Source organism: Protopterus annectens, chromosome 5.part0 (genome assembly GCF_019279795.1).
Source record: "Protopterus annectens isolate FY-2018-M chromosome 5.part0, PAN1.0, whole genome shotgun sequence".
Lineage (NCBI taxonomy): Eukaryota > Metazoa > Chordata > Ceratodontiformes > Protopteridae > Protopterus > Protopterus annectens.
In genome coordinates, this window is record NC_056735.1 from 931,360,371 (window position 1) to 931,382,778 (window position 22,408).

At 37.7% G+C, this 22,408-nt stretch overlaps 1 protein-coding gene across 6 annotated transcripts in view; it reads right to left on the minus strand.

The window, feature by feature from the left end:
- Positions 1–22,408, minus strand: part of CD96 (CD96 molecule) — a 629,135-nt gene that overhangs the window by 376,487 nt on the left and 230,240 nt on the right. For all 6 annotated transcript variants that reach the window (XM_044072718.1, XM_044072716.1, XM_044072717.1 and 3 more), the window contains exon 7: positions 19,605–19,775. In XM_044072718.1, coding sequence (XP_043928653.1) covers positions 19,605–19,775 — 171 coding nt within the window. The remainder of the gene's footprint in view (positions 1–19,604; positions 19,776–22,408) is intronic.

Consider the following 22,408-nt stretch of genomic DNA (forward strand, 5'->3'; position numbering starts at 1 on the left):
TGTATATGTCTAATGACCATAAATTTAAAATAATGACCTGGAGAAACAGAAATATGTCTAAATAAAGCATTATGCTCATTCTTCAGCCTTATGGCTGATAAATGATTTTGCAAGGCTTCCCAGGAAGGTGGAAGTAAGCAAACGACCACAGTCACAGGGACGTTCTCAGCAACAGATCAATTTGGCAGCAACCAAAAGGAAGAACAACAGTCCTCTGCCTCAAAGCAAGTAAGGTCGCAAATAAATGGTAAGCCGAAGAGCTCTATTGTAAATTTGTCAGACTTTAATTTAACACCTGCAACCGAAAACCTTTTAAACAAGGGCTTACAATTTATTCCCTGTAGCAGAGATACAACTGCTGATGCACTAACTGAGTTGAGTCTTCATGAGAAATGTATGTTTAAAATTGATATTTAAAGACTCAGAAAATAGGCAGACTTTACTATTTAGGAAATTAAATACTTTTATTCCGAACAACTGCCCTGTATTAAATGCCTTTATGTCTGTGTGTGTGGATGATTCAAGGGACTTGTATAATGAAACCTTTGCTGGGAAACAAAAAGTAAATCACTATAATTTGTCTTACAAAGAGTTTATGGCCCTTAAAGAATTATGTAAAAATAAAAATATAGCCATCAAACAGGCTGATAAGGGGGGAGTAACTGTAGTTTTTAATAAGATGGAGTATATTGAATTGGTGAATGATTTATTGATGGACAAAACAACCTTTAAAGAAATCACTTTTCATAATGTTAAAAGGTTTCTGAAGTAAATATGTTTGTGTCTGATCTGCAAACACAGGAGGACATTACACTTGATCTATTTAATTATTTTACAGTGTCATGCAAAGTTACTCCTGTAATTTACGGTATCCCTAAACTACATAAGTCAATTACAAAGCCACCCATGAGACCCATAGTCTCAGGAAAGGGATGGGTGATGGTGCCTCTGTCAATTTATGTACAGAATATATTGAGTAAATATTTAACACTCTGTCCTAGTTATATAAGAGATATAGGAGATTTTCTAAGGAAATTACATGCGTAGTATAAAAGTAATACACAAAGTGAATATGTTTTGGTAACATTAGACATAGGCTCCCTGTTCACGGCAATTCCTAATAACTATGGTGTCAATGCAGTTTGTGATTTTTTATGCAATAATACAACCATGTTAGGGAGAGAGAGAAAAAATCTTTGTAGCATGATACAAATTGTTTTACCCAAGAATGTATTTCTATTTAATGGATCACCATTCATACAGGTGGCAGATGTGGCCATGGGTACTCCCATGGCTAACACTTATGCTAACATTATGTTGAGTCAATGGGAGAAAGATTATATCGTAGCTGATTTAAACCCTTTTAAGGAAGATATCCTCTTCTATCAGCATTTTGTGGATGACTGTTTTATGGTATGGAAAGGGGGCGAACAACGTCTGTTAATGTTCAATGAATTTTTGAATAGCACTAAAACATTTTTAAAGTTTACTATGAATTTTTCTTACGATAAGATTTCTTATTTGGATGTGGAGTTATATAAGGAATTAAATGTGTTGAAAACCTGTGTACATAGAAAGGCTGTTCATGTAAATAAGTACACGCACGCCAAAAGTATGCATGCTAAGCATATATTTAAAGGAATTGTTAAAAGCCAATTTTTAAGGATTAGTGATTAAATACTGATGAGTTAAAATGTACGGAACAAATGGAGACCTTGTCTAGAGAATTTATGAATAGAGATTATAACAGCCAGTATGTTTTAGAAGTAATGAGTAATGTATTAAAAGAAAGAAATTTGATAGCACCCCCATTATTTAGTGAGTCTATTCAAAGTGGTGAATTGATTGGAAATGCCTCTTCCATAATGAGATATATTGCAACATACAATGTCACGACTAGACAGGTGGAAGATATAATTTGAAAAAAAAATGGTGAATATTAATGTCTCTGCCTGAGCTATCTGCTTTGTTGGGTGCTGTACCCAGATTTGCTTAAAGAAACAGTAATAATCTTTAAACACAATTGTGTTATAAAGACTTTGATGTTAACTTAATGATTCCAGTATTGTATAACTTAATGATTCCAGTATTGTATAAGTTTGATACAGCCCCCTGTTATAACTGTAGCTGCTGTGTGAATATTTGTAACAAATTGTCCTTTCAACATCCAATAACTAAAGTAGTTTATGAAATGAAATGTCAAGCCACATAAAGTAGAACTGCAATAATATATATAGCGATGTGTGTGTGTGTGTGTGTGTGTGTGTGTGTGTGTGTGGGGGGGGGGGGGGGGGACTGTTAATTATCCAATTATCTAGTTAATTTTATTGGTTGGCTGTGTCATGTGTTGTTTGGATCAACTTATATAAAAAAGGTGTGTTTTAAATGTGTCTTGAATACTGAAGAAGCGTTATCCCGAAAGCTTTATTTCTGTCAAATAAAGTGAGCATTTCTACCTGGTCATTTTTTTTCTTTTACATTTTATTCTGAGTTACACATCTAGTGGAGTAAGTTGCGATTGATTTGTGTGTTGTGAGGAAACCAGAGTACCCAGAGGAAACCCACAGGAATGCAGGGAGGACATGCAGACTGCAGTCAGAAGGCATCCCAATCGAATGCTCTTTTGGAAGATGGGAGAGTAAAGATGTTTGACATTTTTTTTTTTTGGAAAAGTGCTTGCTCCCTTCCCCTGCAACAGATTAAATAAGTATTAGAATGATCAGGTACCCATAGGTTCATAGGTTCATAGGTGTTTACTAGGCTAACAACCACAAGGGCCTTTTTAAGCCTACCCAAACATCCAAAATCTCTGACAAGTTCTGCTACCCTTGAAAGTGTAAGCATGGGCCTGGGAGATGAACCATTTACAGGTTACCTGTGTTTATTAGAGACATAGGTGCCAAACCAGGAATGAATTTCCAGTTTCCCATCCAGCTGTCCAAGTTGCACTTCACATGGATGGGAGCCTGTTCCAAAGACAGGGTAGTCTCTGGGATACATCTGATTTATATCACAGGCAAGGTTTAAGTCTTTAGAATGGGTAATTCTGGTGCTGTTTGTTTTGTGGATATGCAGGAGGTCCATCAGAGCGGGGTCTGACAATGCCCTGTATGCCAGGCATAGATCACCTTTCAAAAGCCTGTAGGAGACAGAATACAGGGATAGGGTCTTGAGGCGGTCTACATAGGACATATTACTTATGCCCTGTATTCTTTGAGTGAGGAATCTCTGTGGATATTCCAATTGTTTTATATAGTTATGTACATACCAAAGGGGGCATTGTACTCAATGATAGGTCTGATGAATATAGTGGAACAATTACTTCCTTGGACTTAGATGCCATACCTTTGTTTATAAGTTACTCAACATAGAATCATTTCCTCACACGTTTGACACGTGATGATCAAAGGCTGGATTAGTATATATGTGTGTGTCCCTAAGTTCCTGACTACTGGGCCATCTCTAAGGGGTGTGTTGTCAATATGATAGTTACCAGGGATGGATGACTTCCCAAAGGATACTATTATGCATTTCTTAGCATTTAGTTTTAGTCCATGGCTCTGACACTAGCTGTTTGTCTGTGTCAACCCCTCCTGCAGAACATTTGTGTCAGTGGGATTTTCAATGACATCTCCTAATATGCAATCATCTGCAAATTTAGTCAGTGAGAGACCACTGACATTGGCCTTGATTTCTGAGAAGTAAATGCCAAAAAGGAGCAGTCCAAGGACTGATCCCTGAGGGACTCCGCTTGTGACTGGCTTCTTTGTAGAGGTGGACTCCCCAATTCTAACTTCCTGGGTCCTGTCTGTGAGCCATTTGGCTATCCACCGGGTGACATGTGGGTTTGTACTTAATCTCTTGAGTTTGTCACCAATGCCATATTGTGTCAAATGCCTGTACCAGATCATGGTAGGCAGTGTGAACAAGTTTGCCCACATCCATTGCTTTGGTGACCTTCTCAAAGATGTCCACCAGGTTGAGTAGGCATGATCTGCCCTTGACAAATCCAAACTGGCTTGGGTCCAGTGTCCAGAAGTTTACTATATCTCTACTGATCATCTCCATGATAATTCTTTCTATGGCTTTACATATAAGCCTATGGGACTTATGGATCTGTAGTTTCCAGGGTCTGTAGATGGCCCACCTTTGTGCAGAGGGATGACTATTGCCTTTCTCCATTCATGAGAAGCAAAACCTGTTTGGAGGCTACAGTTAAATAGTAATGCCAGAGGCCCTGATAGGTCATGTTTCATGCTATTTAGAAGGCATCCTTAGATATTGTCTGGGCCCATTGATGCAGTGTTCTTGGTCATAGAGAGAGCATTAAGAACCTGTTCCCTAGTGATAGTATGGGGGGTTATATTTGATGATATTTCCTGAGGGAAGGTTGAGGGGGAGAGAGGAGTAAAGTTGGAGCTGAATTTATCAGACAGGAGGTTTGCTATATAACATCTGGCTCACTATAGGCAGATCTATTTACAATGAGCTCTGCATACAATTGTGTATTGCCTTTGAGGATGCAGACATAGCTAAAGAATGCTTTGTGGTTGTCCTTGGCCTTGGAGGCCAAACTTACCTCAAATTTGGCTTTGGTAGACTTTGTTTGTCTTCTGAGTTGTTTGTTTAGCTTGATGAAAGTGCTTTTATCCTGTAGGGGGCTGTACCTCCTACTTTTTGCCATGATTTCCTTCCCCCTATTATACAGATGACTGATTTTGTGATTCCACCACGGTGGCTTGTTTTTGGAGTTAGTTCTGTGCTTCTTTCTTGTGGGTACAGCTGTCTCTGTACAGCTATTAACATGCTGTATAGAGTTTCTGTGACAGTTCTGCATAGGCAGCAGTGTTCTCAGGGTTTCTAGGGGCTTGAAATTTTGCCAGGTTATCCCTTAAAGGAAACCTCTACCTTGACCTGCAGTTTAACTCAACTATTCAATTGCTTTTCTCCCTACACTGCGATTCCAGTACTGTATAGGTACCAGAAACCTATTTGTATTTTATTAAACTTTAATTTTCTGACTTTGCTATGAAAGGAAGGGAAAGACCACCCACATTTTTTAAGTTTAACTTCTCACAGAAGTTGCAGAAGAATTTGTCTACACCTGCATGACATACAACAGACACAGAGAAATTTGTAGTCAGTAGCTCAGGATGCTGTAAACAGAGCAATTCGATCAGTCAGTTGTTCAAAAGTATGTATCACCTCTTTTGACAAATTTACATAAGCAGCATCACAGTAAAAGATTTAAACTTGTTGTTTATACTACTTTACATTTTAAGATGATTTAAATGTAATTACAAAAATGCCTGATATTTACAAGAAAGTCAGAAACATATTTTTTTGTATTTCTTGTAAAGTATCAACACATTTACCAAAGTGTAGGGGGAGGGGCTGTCAATTCCTCTTGGACTACAGAACATACTTTGAACAAAGGCCTGCAATTTAGCATCTGTTTTCATTGCAGCTGTATAATTCCTTAGTATACTGTAAAACAAGCCCTGAGACACACAAATGAGGGCCATTCAAAAAAATAATAGAAGCAGTCCTGTTACAGACATGACAGTGACTGACACTAATCCCATTATATGTTAATGGAATGGGAATACACCACTACTTCCTTATGTCTAGCATGACTCATATAAAGCAGACTTGAAATGTATTATGGGAAAGTGAAAGGCTTTTAGAAAAATAAGATCACGTTGCTATGTCAAGCGCCATTGACAGCTATTTTGCAGAAAACATATTAAAATTCTATAAGAAGCAGTCAGAGTAATTTTGATGTTCTTCTTTTGGCTTTTCCCGGTTAGGGGTCACCACAGCGAAACTCCAGTCCGCTAATGATTGGCAGTAGATTTTTACGGTGCTGAGATGCCAGCTCGATGCCCAACCTTCAACAAAGGCATGCCCATTCACACATATCTTTTCAATGCCACTCAACCATGGGGAGGACATGCAGACTCCACACAGAAGGCATTCCAGCCGAGAATCGAATGGGAGAACTTCTTGCTGTGAGGTGACAACGCAGTAATTTTGATATGTTAAAATAACTCAGAAAACAGAGATGATGTGAAAAAACAGATTTTTTTTAGTTCCAAGATGGCGTTTTCCTTTAATAGTAGGAAGTTAGCCTTAAGGTAGTTCCTGAATAGCCCAGGGCTGATTGGGGTTTCAGGTTTTATTTTTACTTTGAAGGAGACCATTTTGTGATCTGACCTTACCAGAAATGAAATTACACTAAGGATTGTGCAGCACTCTCCCATATTAGTGAGGACTAGATCCAGTATGCTTGCACCCCTTGTTGGTGTACTGACAATATGGTCCAGGGAGTTTGTGTTTACAAAATCTAGGCATCTCTGTGCCTGTATATCTGGTGTTATATATGATTCACAGTTAATAACGGAGTAATTAAAGTTGATTTACTTTTGGACTGTGCAGGTGGATATTTTTGGAAGTAGCTCAGGCTGGATTACATTTTTTCATGGAAGAGACAATTTTTTGGACTTCTATGTCAGAGATAGATAAAAGGTCAGTATATCTCCTCAGCTACTGGTCAAGAGTGGTCCAGGCCTAGTTGTTAGTATTCTATTCCATGCCAAGTCATGTGTTTGTTTAAACACAATTATTATGCATTTTCTTTGAGCAAATTTAAAGTATATTTGATTTTACCAAGAACATTACTTAATTTTATTTATTTTAAGTAAAAAGTTTATTTAATCAATTTTAAGGATTTGTGAGTGGTGATTCATTTATTAGGGTTCATACTGGTTCACTGAATGATAGTCAAGATAATTTCATTTGTGTGAAAAAAAAAACACTGAAAACTGCTTTCAGCAAAATGTAAATTATTTATTTATTTATTTTTTTGCAGGGGGCAACCTCCTGTAACTGCATGTGGGAGAAAACACCTAATCTTATATATACCAACTCCATGGTTACAAAACAGGGTGAAGTTCATTCTCAGTGATCGCTGAAAGTGGTTTCCGGAACTTTTTATTTTCATGAAAGAAATTTGCTTCAATAAGTTGTGTACTCCTTAAGACAAGCATTCATATTTTTCTCAGATAAAAAAAAAAAAAAAAAAATGAAATTTAATTGCACAGGTCTCTCACTAACCAGTGAACATAAAGTTTTTTTTTACATTTTTGTGTGTTGGGGGGTGCATGTGGTAAGGAAGATTTTCAAGAAAACTATTGCCTTCATCCTTTCTCTTTCAGGAAAAGACTTCAAAAATGTTCATGAGCAAGTTCACTTTATAGTACTTTTCACTTGTACCCCATTATTCAATATTCTCTAGTATACATGTATAAAAATTCCAGATATAAAATGGACTTTAGTATGTATGTATGTAATTTTCAAGGTAGTTAGCTGGAAATCATAACTTAATTCTTACTGTGATGTTGAAATTACCATCTAAGTTAATCGTGTTCTCTCAATTGCTTCTTCTCATGCAGATCCATTGCTCTTATCCATACTGATTCACATATCATTTGCTATAAATAATTTGTATCACTGATAACACTTTTACCTCTATCCCAGACAGTCCCCAATGCCATTACCACCTGATCCATCAAGCCATGTTAAAGTTCAATAGAAAAAAATCAAACCACAACCCTATCATCTATAAATTTCAGAACTCCTCACTTTGGGTAACAATTTAAAAATAGATGTAACGCATAGCGTCCCTACTAATTATTACCCATTGTTGCTCAAAATATGATCCGACATTTTGAGAATAAGAAGTAGTAGAATTTACCCAATGATTTCAGACTGAACAGAACAATGACTCCCAATAAAATAGTGCAAGTAATCAGCTCTTTTATTATCTGTAACCATATACACAATAAAAATGAATTTCCATTCAAGCATATCACTGCACAGTATGTACTGCAAACCCTACCAGCCCAAAATCATATACAGACTTTGGCAGAATAACTATCTTGCATCAATATATAATATTAGTTACATAATTTACTACTTACATTTACATAAAACACAATTTCTTATTTTAGAAGTTCTATATGACACTAAGTGATAGATATTTTATAGATATCGCCACACTCCCAAAAATTTGAAAACCTCCTTAGAGTGTGATATTATCTATACAGTACACACCTTTTCTATGCCCTATTGCATACTTGCTCTTTTGCTGTATTCATACTTGTGACAAATGAAGTAATCACTCCTATAACCATAGTTTAAATGAGCTTCAGTTTAAATGTAGTGCATAAATTTAAGTATGTGCCAGCAGTGTAGAGGGGTAAAGCCCAGCCTATGACCCAAAGCCAGTTACGGTGCTTGATGCCACAGGCTGGAAGACTGGTGTGCACATCCTGGGGACAAGTGCAGGATGTACTAGCATATTAATATCCCTGGTACAGACTGGAAAGACAGCAGTGTGAGTACTTCCTAGAGGTAAGGATGGGACACCTTGCTGACCTCATGCCCCTTGCAGAAGTGATAGAATGGGCACCCCTGACATTCACTGCATGTTCTTTTCCTGGGGCATTACCTGTATGCATGGGATGGGAATTAATGGGAGAAAATGTTTCCAGGCAGCAGTATGACGCTGTGTCAGGTGTTCCCCTCCGTGCTGGCTTCAAACATAGTCAAAGAATTGACCTGGGATGTGAATGGAGGTTCAGTAGAGTCAGCGAATGAGGATTTGTCCTAGGGATGAGCCAGGGAACAAAAAAGGAACAAAGAAAAAATAAATAAATGAGTACACATTTAACTTTAAGCACCAGCTTCCCAATATACTATCATGGAAAAGGATCCAGGCATTACATTAAATTACACTTGGTGAGTAGAAAGAGACAATAAGGCTGCACAGTCTGCAACCCTGTACTTAATGCACTTTTACAAAAAAAAGAGAGAAGCTGGTCTCCATAATCTGCTATCTGTGTTTTCTCCTCTCCACCTTATGACCCCTGTTCAGCATGAGGTCTTCACATCTTCTTCACATACCTTGTGCACCAATATAATTTCCCCCTATGTTTATTGTTTCTGATAATAAGACCACTAATTCCTAAGTCATCTGATTATATTCTTCACTTGCAGTTATAGACACCTTTCTAATGGCTGTTCTATGAAGTTTTTTTCAGCAGCTTGCTGTCTGTCTTCCTATATGTTATTCAGAACTGTGCACATGTCATTAGGTGTGACTTAACTAAGAGCCAATACCTCTGGACTATGACTGTCCCCCAAGGATATACCCCACTCTTTTGATAATAACAGTGAACCTATTTATTCTAACAGTTTCTTGCATACCCCAAATTCTACACATGCATTTATTTATTTAATTCCTATTTATTTATTTTTTCTTTGTTGACTGGCAAAGTTGGACTGGGCAAATCCTATTTTCAGCTGAGAGTGAGGGAGAAAAGCTGCAGCAGAAACATTTAAGATACTCATGACAAAACATTTTTTTAGAAAGATACATTACATAGATAGTTCTTAAGACATCTACATGCAAGTAGGTAACTGTTTCATAGTGGACAGTAAGGAAATTGAGGAGGAGTAGAAAGGTTTGTTGTATAGAAGGGCTTATAAAGGGGTAGGGGGTATGGGCTGTCAAGATAAAATGGAGTTACACAGATGGGGAGCATCTCCACAACCAGGAGTGGTTTAGGTGTTTCATAGTCTGCTTTAAGTAGATTTGGGATGATTTTCCAGAGTTTAGCTACATAACAGGAGTATAGTGTGTCACATGCTGAGTTATTAAACTGTTCTGATTACTAAGAGCTTATTGGTTGAGCAAAGGTCTTTACCTGGAGAGTGGAGTGCTGCTGGGTGTCTTTTAGTGCTGAACATTTTTCTGTTGTATGTAAGAAAATATTCTCTGTCAATATATTCTAAAACAATTCTTAGCAAATAATGTGACTTTGCCTATTTTAAATGCTCCATAACAGCCTATCATCTTACCTTATGGCACAATATAACATTTTCATTTTTACAGTGCCACTGAACTTAGTTCATTCAAAGTCTGGGTTGAATGGAGACAGTGATCTCCACACGAGGGGTTACAGGTTCTTACAGCCCTCTTGCATTGCATGTTTTATTATTTAAAATGTTTGATGAGTACTTTTGTCATTTTAATTTCTTCTCCTTTTGTTTTACGTTAATTTCATTCATTCATGCTCTGATTCCTACTTTAGACCTGTTTGAATGATGAGGGAGAGCCAAAAGCCTACACTGACATGTATAGGGTGCAAGGCCAGAGAAACTAATCCTGTATAGGATCTAAGTCTCTTGCATGGCAAACACACACACACACACACACACACACACACACACACACACACACACACACACACACACACACACACACACATACACACATACATTCATTCACAGTTTGCATGATTGTGACTATATTTAAGGATCAACAGTTTGCCTACAGCATGTCTTTGGGATATAGGAGGCAACCAGAATATCTACTGAACACTAATGTGAACATAAGGAGGACAAGCCATTATGCACAGAAGGTGCCCCAGTTAAGAACTGGGGACCCAGACAGATAAGTGAATGTGATTTGTTTGATTGACAACACAGCAAATACTTGTCAGTGACAGCTGCTTTTAATTAATGTTGGCTATGCACTTTGCTCTACTGTTGTGGGTTTGTCGGTTTGGACTATATATGTAAGTCATAGGGGGAAGTGGGGATATCCACCAACATAAGCTCCACAGCAAAAAAAAAAAAAAAAGTTTGTTTTTGTTATAAATTGAAAGTGCCTTTCAGCTCATACTGGGAGACGTCAACATAGACTGGACACAATTTTCTGACCAGACAAATCCCCTACCCATTAACCTATATGGCTATTCCCAAAACATTACTTCTCCTACAAGAATTGGTAATACTAAGAAAATGAAAGCACCATCGACTGGATTCTTACCAATAAAGATACACATAACTATACCACAGGTACCCTCCCCAATGATCTCAGTGACCACCTAGTCACTTATATAATGAAGGACAAAATGGTGATCACAAGACCTCCTATATATAGACTTGTTAGAAATAAGAAGAAATTTCTTCCAGCACTTTTCCTAGATGAACTTAAATCCTGTAACTGGTCCATGCTAAAGTCACTTCCCCTAGATGAGAGTGTGGGTTACTTCAATGACACATTTCTAAAAATACTGGACTCCCATGCACCAAACCGCCTTATAAGATCAAAGATTCGCATAGCACCATGGCTAACTAAGGAAACAAAATCAAAAATTAAGCTTAGAGACCAAGCATGGGAAGAGTGGCGATCCACGAAAGCGCCCTTAGATCGCATTAAATTTCAGCAGCTAAGAAATTCTACAAAGTCAGTTATCACCCAAGATAAAAAGAACTATTACTGTCACCTCCAGGACAAACATCAGAATAACCCAAAAAAGTTTTGGGCAGGTTTTAACAACCTCCTTCACTCTGGGAAACCCTCTACTCCTACCCCCGCTAAACTTACTGGTAAAGATCCGGAAGAAATAGCTAATATGTTTAACTCATTTTTTACTGAGACCATCCAGTCCCTAGCCTGCAAGTTACCTTCCTCCACACCTTCCACAACTAATCCTACCCCCTCCATAACCAATGCTATTGGTAAATCTCCACTTGCCTTTAGCCTTCATCCAATATCCACCTCCTACATTAGCTCCCTACTGAAGAAACTTAAACCATCCAGCTTATCGGCCGATCGACTCCCAGCTGAATACTTACAAATAGCATCAGATGTTATAGCCTACCCTATCTCCATCCTGATAAATAGAAGCATAACAGAGTCTAAAATCCCCTCTATGTGGAAAATATCATATGTCATCCCACTTCACAAGGGTGGCTCCTCCACGGAAATATCAAATTTCAGACCTATAGCAATAATGTCCCCAATAGCAAAAATAATGGAAAGGTGTGTTCACAAGCAACTCCTGCACTATCTTACTCTAAATAATCTTTTGTCTAACACTCAGCATGGCTTTCACCCCCATCACAGTACAACCACTGCCCTCCTTTCCTTTGTTGACTCAGTCAACTGCAACCGTAATAATAAACTAATTACCTCTGCTCTCTTTCTGGACCTGTCAAAAGCTTTTGACATGGTTAATCACCAATCACTGCTCCACACCCTGGAAACCCTTCACCTTGACTACTCAGCCCTAAGCTGGTTTGATGCCTACCTTTCAGGTAGACAACAAGCTGTCCAGTGGCAAAGCAAGCTATCTCAATTACTACCTAACACCATAGGAGTTCCCCAAGGCTCTATACTTGGTCCCCTTCTTTTTTCTGTATTCATAAACGATCTCTATTCAGTCATCCCGAAAGCAACCTGCATTCAATATGCAGATGACTCCACACTGATCTGCTCCGACGCCTCCCTCCATAATCTCCAAGTAATTACCCAAAACTGCTTTGCTGCAGTTGAAACATGGTTCATAGAGAGGAAACTGATCTTGAATCCAACAAAAACCAAGCTACTACTAATTTTCCCCACCTCAGCCACTTCCTTAGGACAACACCCTCCACTTACTAATAATATGACCTTCCATGTTCAGTCCACTAATGGTACCATCATAGAGCCTGTCACAAATGCCAAACTACTAGGAGTCACTATTGATCACAAGCTCAAATTTGATATGCACATCAGTCAAACTATAAAAACTGTAAACAAGAAACTAGGTTCCATGTATAGAATTAAAAACTTTCTAACTCCCAATACCAAACTAACCATTGCACGTACACACCTTCTCTCCACCCTACTGTATGCCTCCCCAGTATTCTCCTTCCTCAATAAAACTGAGCTCAACAAACTCTCTATGACTTATAACCATATTGCCAAATTCGTAACAGGAGAACCGTACCATACTCATCACTGCCTAAACCTAAAAAAACTCGCCTGGTTAGAACTCCCCAATCTTCTTAAACTTAACCAACTTACTGAAGCATTTAAAATAATCAAGGAACCACACAAAACCCCCTCAATGAACAAACTTTTTACCCCCTATTCTAATCTCAGCTGCCTTCGATCCTCCAATAGTGCACTAGTACAAACTATCAAATCTAATAACTTCGGTGGGGATGCTCTTTATGCTAATTCCATCGGAAAACTATGGAACTCCCTTCCTAACGACCTAAGACTAACTACCTCCCTTAGCCAGTTCAAAAGTAACCTCAAATCTTTCCTAAAAGCTCATTGGCTATGTCCTTGTACCAAACCCGACTAGTCCTAAAAATCCCAATACCCTCCATGTTATTTCCCGATGCCATCTCTTTTCTCTCTTATTACACTACCGCCCTGCTAAACTATGTTATATGATCTCTATTTCACTGTAACACCCTTCTACTTATTAATCCCTATGAGCATGTTATTCGATAAATCTTTACCCATCTCTTGGAGCCTATAATATAATCTTTAATATTGTCCAGGGAACCTATGTCTTCACTAATCCACATACTACATGAATTACTCAAATTATAGCTAAGTTTTAAGTTGATGTCTCTTCTTACTATGTTATCCAGAATTTTTATTATGTAATGCAAACCTAAGTCTTGTTTTTTATTTATGTAGAGGTTTTTCTCCTTGAACTTTCTTGTAACTGATATGTTTAAACTTTTGATTACCTTACCATGTGATTATGAAATCATTGAAATGTAACTCAAAGCCTTTTTTTACTGTGGAGCTTTTCTCCACGGGTCTCTGCTGAAAATGGATATGTATCCAGTTGGACTAACCCGGTAAACAAATGTAAAATAAATAAATAAATAATAAATAAATGTTTTCAGGGTATTTTTAGTCAGTTTTTCCTTTGAACTATGACCATGAATCTGAGAGTTGAACTAAAGAACCAAGATACATACAAAGCTTTGTATATGCCTGATACTAACATTATTTGCTAAGAAACTAATATTAGCCTCTTTCACTGAAAAATACAACTTTCTTCTTTGTCTTATCTTAGGCTGAGCCTGAAACTGGTCCACTGGACCAGTGGTCTACCACAATTCTATTAAACAGATAAATACATAACATAATGTATTTGTTTTGAGAAAGTAGAAGTTTGGATCTCATTTTATGACCTTCTTTTTACTAGCATTCTGTGTGATGTCAGATATCCATGCATCTCCCAAAATGAGCACCTTAATATTATTCTACTGGGTATTGCTAAGCCTAAGCCCAGTAACCTGGTCACTCTTGTCTTCCATAATAAGACCCTTTACCATCTGTTGAGCTGTAGCTGAAGTTACCAAAACATTTCTCTGTCCTAACTCTGCCTTTTACCTCTTTTATGCCCTATCCCATGTCACTGCCCCTCTATTATGCAACTACAGTATCAACTTTTGATTCCACGGCTTATTTGTTAGAAATTAGTAAATCCCATTTTAACCAACACTTACACAAAGTGTATTGCTATCTAATCTATCATTAAATACAAGTTTATGATGTAAATTATATTATGATAGCCGTAATTGTTTTTGTGCTTAGTTGAAAAAAAAAGTTGATTTCAGTGAAATAGTTACATTTTTTAAAATAATGCTGAGGCTTCAATAAACTCCATGTAGGCTTCATGCAAAGCCTGCACGGAGTTTATGTGTAGTGCAATGAGCAGCAATGCTAATCACATATTCAAGTTGTTTATCATGCTTACACAGATACAAGCAAGATTTTGTGGCCAGCAACAGTGCTGCTTGCCAGGAAACCATTCAGCGCAGCATGAGTAAAGAAAGAAGAGGCATTCAAGTTTGCCTATGAGCAAACCTGCTCTGCAAGGTTGTGTAGACAGACACAATGACTACCAGTAGTGAAAAGACTGCAATAACAGCGGTAACATAGTAATACATGGAGGGTAAACAGCAAGGGCAACTACAAGGAAAGGTGCACTGGGCAGGGAAAGTGTGCTGATGAAAATGTGCGCAGACATGAATGACAGGAATGAACATAGAGGAAAAGGGCATGGTAAATATGGAAATGCCCTCAAAATAGGATGTGTCAATGTATGTGCACTTTCCAAGTCAAGTCAGTAGGATAGCTTTATGCACATATGTAGATAGCACAGTACATACTGCTGTTTACACCTCCAGAGCAAATATATTATGATGTAAGCACACATGATAATATACAAGTGATAGTCACACAAGGTTACATGTCAATGGAGGTGAATGGTTGTGATATAAACATCACTGACATGCTCACTGGAGAAGACCATGAGCAAGGATGGTATATACAATAGTGGGGTATGTGCATACTCTGAAGATGTGCAAAATGACTTGCTTGAATAGGACTGATATGTCTCCATAGCTCTGAAACAATTTAGGACACAAAGCAACAGACTGCTGAACAAATGCCGAAAGAAACAGGCTCAGTCATGGACACCTTTAAAATATTACAACCATTAACCTAGGGCATTGATGTAATATGTGGTCGTAACTAGTTATACATGTTCTGCAGTAACAGATGTGTATAACTGTAATGATTGTCAGCATTTTATAATGGGAATTCACCACCTCATCCCCAAAGGTGACCACTTTTTGGAGGGGTTATGAGTGACAGTGTTAAACCTGGAGTTGAAATCAGTAGCAGTCTTGCTGAATTGACAGGTCTGCATGATGCATAAGCTACAATCCCCCCTGCAAGAATCAACCTCCTGTTATCAATGTTGTCACTGAGCTGTGGATTTACTGGTGGCAGCACAGAAAGATGTATCACACATGCATCTAGTAGTACACCTTGAGGAGAAGTCTGCACTGTCAAACACTAATCGGTATGCATCAGAGAGAATAGCTCTGTATGGCCTACCAGATGTGGGAGTTCACTGTGTAAAAATGTGTTACACTTGACTAAAGCACCCCTACCTGATGTATGTATCTGCCATACAAATAACAGCACATACAAATGCCATGCTATTATAAGATGATTCTCTTCTCACAACTAACTAACTATTTGTGAAGGACTGGATATCCTGAAAAGTGTGTGCAGTATGCTTCTTCACAGTAAGGACAGTTTTCTACATCATATTAGATGAACATTTCCTCCGTCATCCTACTAAAGCTACTGCTGTATATTCTGATGAGACTAGAGGAGGTGACGACAGACACAGGGCTGTTGAGGATGTAGGAGGGGATTCACTTTAGAACACTGAAAACCCATAACATTGAAATTCAAAACAATGAGACCAAAATCTTGAAAATTCAGAACACTGAAAATTCAAAACATTGAATCCCATAAAACTGAAAATGCATAGGAAATCAACATGTACTATATTCCAGCACAACTACATATAGAAACAAATAAAAAAAAAAACATATTACACTTCTTCAACTATAAGCAGGTGGCAAGCCCCTCCCTGTACCCCCTTTGAGGGGGGCTGTGTCCTCCACACCACCTACTACTTAAATATATCAACTCTGAGATCCCATTACACTACTCTAAGATGTGTTATGTTGTAGTATAGCAGGTAAGAAGGGAACATGGCTGAGATTACCTATGAAACTGCGGTATCGCAGAGATATACAGTAATGTGCAATGTTTTAACAGAGAAACAGTGTTTCTAAGAGAAGGTTGAGGTTAGTTTTTTACAATTTAAACAGGCTCATGAAGTGCAGAATGGTAAGTTTGCTGTTTTGTTCCGTGTAGTGCGATCTCAGAGTTGATATATTTTTATTTGTTTCTGTATGTAGTTGTGCTGGCATATATTAAATGTTGGTTTCCTCTGTATATTCAATGTTATGGGATTCAATGTTTTGAGTTGTCAGTGTTTTGAATTTTCAAGATTTTGGTCTCAATGTTTTGAATTTCAGTGTTATGGGCTTTCAGCGTTTAAAGTGTATCCATAGGAGGTGCTGTCCTGGCATATTCATGCACATCCTAATAGTGTATTGCTATGACTTGTCTTCTCAATCAGAATTTGCCCTGCTCTGTAGCATAAACTGCATGAGATAAGGATTGAGAAGATATAGAGTGACAGTGGACATGCACATAAAAATGTCTGGTGTAACGGAACATTCATGGACTTGTTTTTGGTGTGTCCTCATTATTAATCTACAATCACTCTGCCAAACTAGGTACAGACCAAAAAAATAATTCCAAATAGGCACCAGACTAGTGTTTTTTAATTTATTTAAGGCAAAAACAAGGTTGAGTGCTTTCGTCCTTCCCAACAGAGGACTTCATCAGAACCGGATGAAACATACCCAGAGAATCATTATATAATCAAATGTACTGTATCATGTGATGCTCAAACTATTCACTAATTATGTAAAACAATTAAACTAAAAATATCATATAATTAAAAAAAACTTACACGCTTAAAACACATTAACACTTTGTAAACAAACAATCACAAAAATTAAATATTATAATATTACAAATATGATGTAATTTAAAAAAATTCAAAGTTTAAAATTTAAAATGGACAGAAAAGGAAATGGACCAAAAACAAATGTATAATAAAATGGACCCATCTTAAAATGTAAAAAGCTGGCAAATAACTGAAAAATATATATTTTTCACCTCTTAAAAACCTGTATCATGCATTTTATTAGTTATCTTTAAAGCTTAGCTGATCTAAGTTTTAACACACTATTTACTGAGATGTTGTCATTTAAACCATGGGGTGTATCTGCATTCAGTTTAAATTGCCACTGCAGTTCCTGGTATTCAGCTAATGTTTCCCACTGGTCTCCATGTAGGTTTTCAGGGACCTGCTCTAAAACTGCAAATTTAAATTCTGTGTAGTCTGGAAATAATTTCAAAGGCTTACAAAATGCATTGGCCTCATTGTCCTTTTTAATGTTGTAAGAGTGTTCATATATCCTCTTAGCAAGCATTCTTTCAGTTTTACCCACATAAAAGGCTTTGCATTTTCCACATAAACAGATGTAGACCACTTCCTTAGATGAACAGGTACAATTCATTGGTAGACTGATAATTCCATCATTTATTTTAATAGTGTTCCCAATAAAAATGTGGTCATATTGACTACAATGGTCACATTTATTCTTATTAATATTGTTGTGTACCCTTAATTCATTAAAATTGTTCATATTCTTTTCCAAACTGTTTTTAAGATTCTGTCCCCTTTTAAAAACAAATTGTGGATGGTCACCTATGTTATCACTAACAGCTTGATGAAAACTAAAAATACCCCAGTTGTTGTTAATGATTATTTTATACTGAAACAGTCTGGAAAATATTTTAAATTTAATGCTGCATTGAATGGTCTTCTATCTGCCTCAACGGGTTTACTACAAAATTTCGAAATCCCTAAATCTCGAGTTTCAGAATATCGAGTTCAGTATCTCAAGATCTTGGAATCTCAAAATTGTGAACCCCTCCCCCAAAACACCACACAACACACTAAAACATGTGTATGCAGGGGGGCAAGCCCCCCTGCACCCCCCACATCCCAAGCAACTTAAATATACCAACTCCGAGATCGCACTACAGTGAGGACAAGGGAAATCTCCCAGTCTGCGCTGTATGCCGATCTCCATTCAGGATTTCAAAGTTTTGAAACTTCAAACATATGATCTTTGATCATATGAAATTTGAAGTATTGAGCTTCAAAATTCTGAACAGAACCCATCTCAACATAACCCTTGTACTATCACCTTTGTCCTTTTCAAAATTCTTGCCAAGTAATGTTTTAAATCTTTGATGCCTTTCCTGTTTGACTTCATGCCTAATTTCATGAATCATCCTTTCAGAATACCCCCTCTCCAAAAACATTTTACATAAAAGATCACACTCTATTTTAAAATCCAAATGGTCTTAAATTATCCTTGCCAACCTTACATATTGCCCTTTTGCCAAACCTTTCTTCTGTGGTAAAGGATGGAAATTATTAAAAATGGAAATATGAATTTGAAAATGTTGGCTTTCTATAAATGTTGGATGAAACACCTCCCCCAGCTTTTTTACTAATCGATACATCCAAGTATTTAATGACAGTGTGATGCCCTTAATAAAGTCTATTGGATGCTGATGCCTGTGATACCACCAGAATGTCCACTGTGGAACTCTGAAAGGCTTCTCTAGATACAATTTTAAGTGCTACACATACCTTGGTCTGCATAGGTATTTTTCCACTTGGTTTGCCCTTGGTCTCAGGTGAGGATGACCGAGATTGCAGAGTTTCTGGAGTGGGTCTCTGTACCCTCTCTAGTGCTATATTATTTCCACTTCATGCAGACCATGAAAAATTAAATGAGGTCTAAATACCTTTCTCTTCCTTCCCCGAGGTCTATCAGCAGCAACAGCAGCATAGACTTTAGCCTGATGCTCGTACACAGGGACAAGAGCAGCAGTTTATTCACTAATTAGCATGCCATAATGTTTATCTGGTTTGCGCCATTTACTGAATACTAATTAGTGTACGATTGTGTGCACATTGTGCCACAACGTGAGCATGGTTTCAGTGAGTTCTGTAGGGTTTAATGAATCCAGCCCATTCAATGACATTTTTTTTTAAAAAACTTGCCTAAGAATATTAATGATTATTTTCAGTTTTAGTTATACCACTGATGCACTCCTTTAATACCAAACACCTGTCACATCATATCACAAAATTTACCAGCATAAGAAGTAACAAACCACAAACAGCAAAATAATTAATCTGGTTACTTACAGACTGGAAGAGAGATATTTGCAAAACAAGCCTGAATTGTTTCATTTTTAGGCAGAAAGAACACAGCCATGCATGTCCATTGTTCTCTGTGTGCTGCCTGAGTTAGACTCAGTATACTTCTGACAGACTGCAGTCCATCTGAGTCAATAAACACTTGCTGTGCAGTCACTCCTAGAAAATAAAACAAACATTTCATTCTACCTGAATGTTAACATCACAGCAAAAAAAAAAAAATCTTACTGATACATAAAAGGCTTCAAGAGTAGCTTATTGACCTGATGACACCTCTAAAATAAATATACTAAAATAACCCACATTCATTCATTGTCTAACAAGAAAATAGGTGGATTACAAGAACAATATTCCATTAGAAAACAGATGTTCCCAGTGGGGTATTAATATAAAAGAAGGGCCCGGTATTACGCTACGTCGTCAGCTTCTCAACAACATATTACGCAGCCATCGAGCTTGGACAGAGTGAAAAGAAAATAAAACCTGTCTGCTTGTGTGTGAGCGTGTGTATGCATGTATATGAGTGCATATCAATGTGACTGGTGCATGTGTGTGTGTGTGTGTGTGTGTGTGTGTGTGTGTGTGTGTGTGTGTGTGTGTGTGTGTGTGTGTGTGTGTGTTACCATCTATTTGTCTGTGGGAGAGAGAAAGAGTGGGAAAGAAAGAGTGCACGTGTGTGTAATTCTTAAAAGTCTATGTTCAAGAATTCTAGACAAAGCCAACAATAATGGGGTGGCAGAGAACAAAACACAGGGGCAGTTGTTAAATCTTACCCGGATTCACTTAAAAAGTCAGTAGAACATGCTTTCTCTGAACAAAATGTATGAATCAATAAATGTCTGAATTTAGTAACTAACTTCATGATGTAAATCAGTTACGTTTTACAATATCAGGAATTTGAGGAGAATGTGGGGGGAGATGCATTGCTTTGCACTGTATGCATTTCTTCATTCATGTAATCTCAATGAGACATCTAAGGTGCAGAGCAGTGAAGAAAGTGACTGTAATTGCTGGACATACTTGTGTGTGTGTGTGTGTGTGTGTGTGTGTGTGTGTGTGTGTGTGTGTGTGTGTGTGTGTGTGTGTGTGTATGCATCTTGAGTTTCTGCATATGTGTGAGAGACTGTCTTTTTGCCTCTGCTTCTATTAATGTATATATGGATGGGCTTTGTGTGTGTGTGTGTGTGTGTGTGTGTGTGTGTGTGTGTGTGTGTGTGTGTGTGTGTGTGTGTGTGGGGGGAGGGTCTGCTTGACTTTAAGCTCTGTGCTTCTAAAGTATAACCAAACAAATCAGTTATGCTCTACTGATGGGGACATAAAAAGATTGAAACATGAATGTACCCATAAAGACTTAAAAAGTGAAAAATAAAAGTCAGGGGCATTCAGAAGCCATATAGTTGAAACACTTTTATATCCTTAAGCGTAATTTGCATATATCCCATGAGCCTCTACTACAGGAGGTTTAAGATAGTATCATACAGCTTAACTATACAGATTTTAACAGAATGTCGAGATTTCTGCCTCATATTTTTGGTCCATTTTGAATAAAATTGTGGTTTTCTGGCAAATCATTAAAGATTGAAATCAGAAAATAATGACAGACATTTGAGATTCAAACTTCATGCCCTTCAGAAAATCCATGGTAATATAAAACCTTTTACTGTATATACCTTTTAAGTTTGTAAGAGCAATATTTAAAAATGTGCCTGTTTTGGGCCTTTGTCCCCATATTATTCATGGCTTTGTCCAGATCGTTTGCTCTAAGAGGTTGAGAGATATGGATAGTATACAGTGAAGATTCTAGCCTGGCTGGGATTTTCTTACAGTTTGTACAGAATGGTTTGTCTGTGTGAATTTCTACCCTTTCGTTTAAATGATTTGAGATATTTTGAAAGCACCCTTAGGTTTATGGACATCAGACTTGATTTAAAGTGCTGTGTTTCTAATGTATAGACAAACAAACCACTTAAGCTGTACTAATGAGATCATAAAAACACCAAATTTATATCTCTATAGTTATTAGGGTTTGTTTTTTATGGCCTAAATGCATCTATAAAGACTTAAAGAATAAAAACAGACTGCGAGTATTCCAAACCATAAAGCTGGAACTCTGGTATCTTCATAAGGAGTCACTTGGATATATCTCATAGGTATCTGCAGGAGTTTTAAGGTATTACATGGTGATAACTGTAGTCTGGCTAGGCCTTTCTTGCATTTTTTATGGTTTATCTGTCACCTTTTTACGCTTCAGTTTGTAAGTTGAATTGTGATGGTATGTCATCCACTGGCAAATTCTTCTTCAGTACAGAGTATTGTGACATGCTACATCATGGACCCCTTTTCTCATGGTGGGCACTAATACATTCTGACTAAATAAAGCAGATGCTACTCCTTGCATCATATACCATTTCACAAAAAGTGTCTATTGAACCCAGTACCTCTGGGTAGTCTGCCACACGGTGGAAGAGATGCATATTGCTGGCCAACTCGTCCTGCATTCGGGGGAAGTATATGTGCTCATTGGCATGTGGTAACATGGCATCCAGGAACTGGTGGAGTACCCTGGATGCTGATGCCTGTGAGATCCCCATGATATCCCCAGTTGGCCTTTGGAAGGTACCTCTGGCTAGTATTCTCAAGGTTACACATACCTTTGTGTCTACTGGGATGAGTTCCCCTGTTACTTCTGGCTCTGAGGCATGGCCGGCACAGCTCAACAAGTTTGTGTATGATGTCTCTGTCCACCCTGTAATGCTCTACTATCTCCAGATCATGTAGCCCCTGGTATGTTA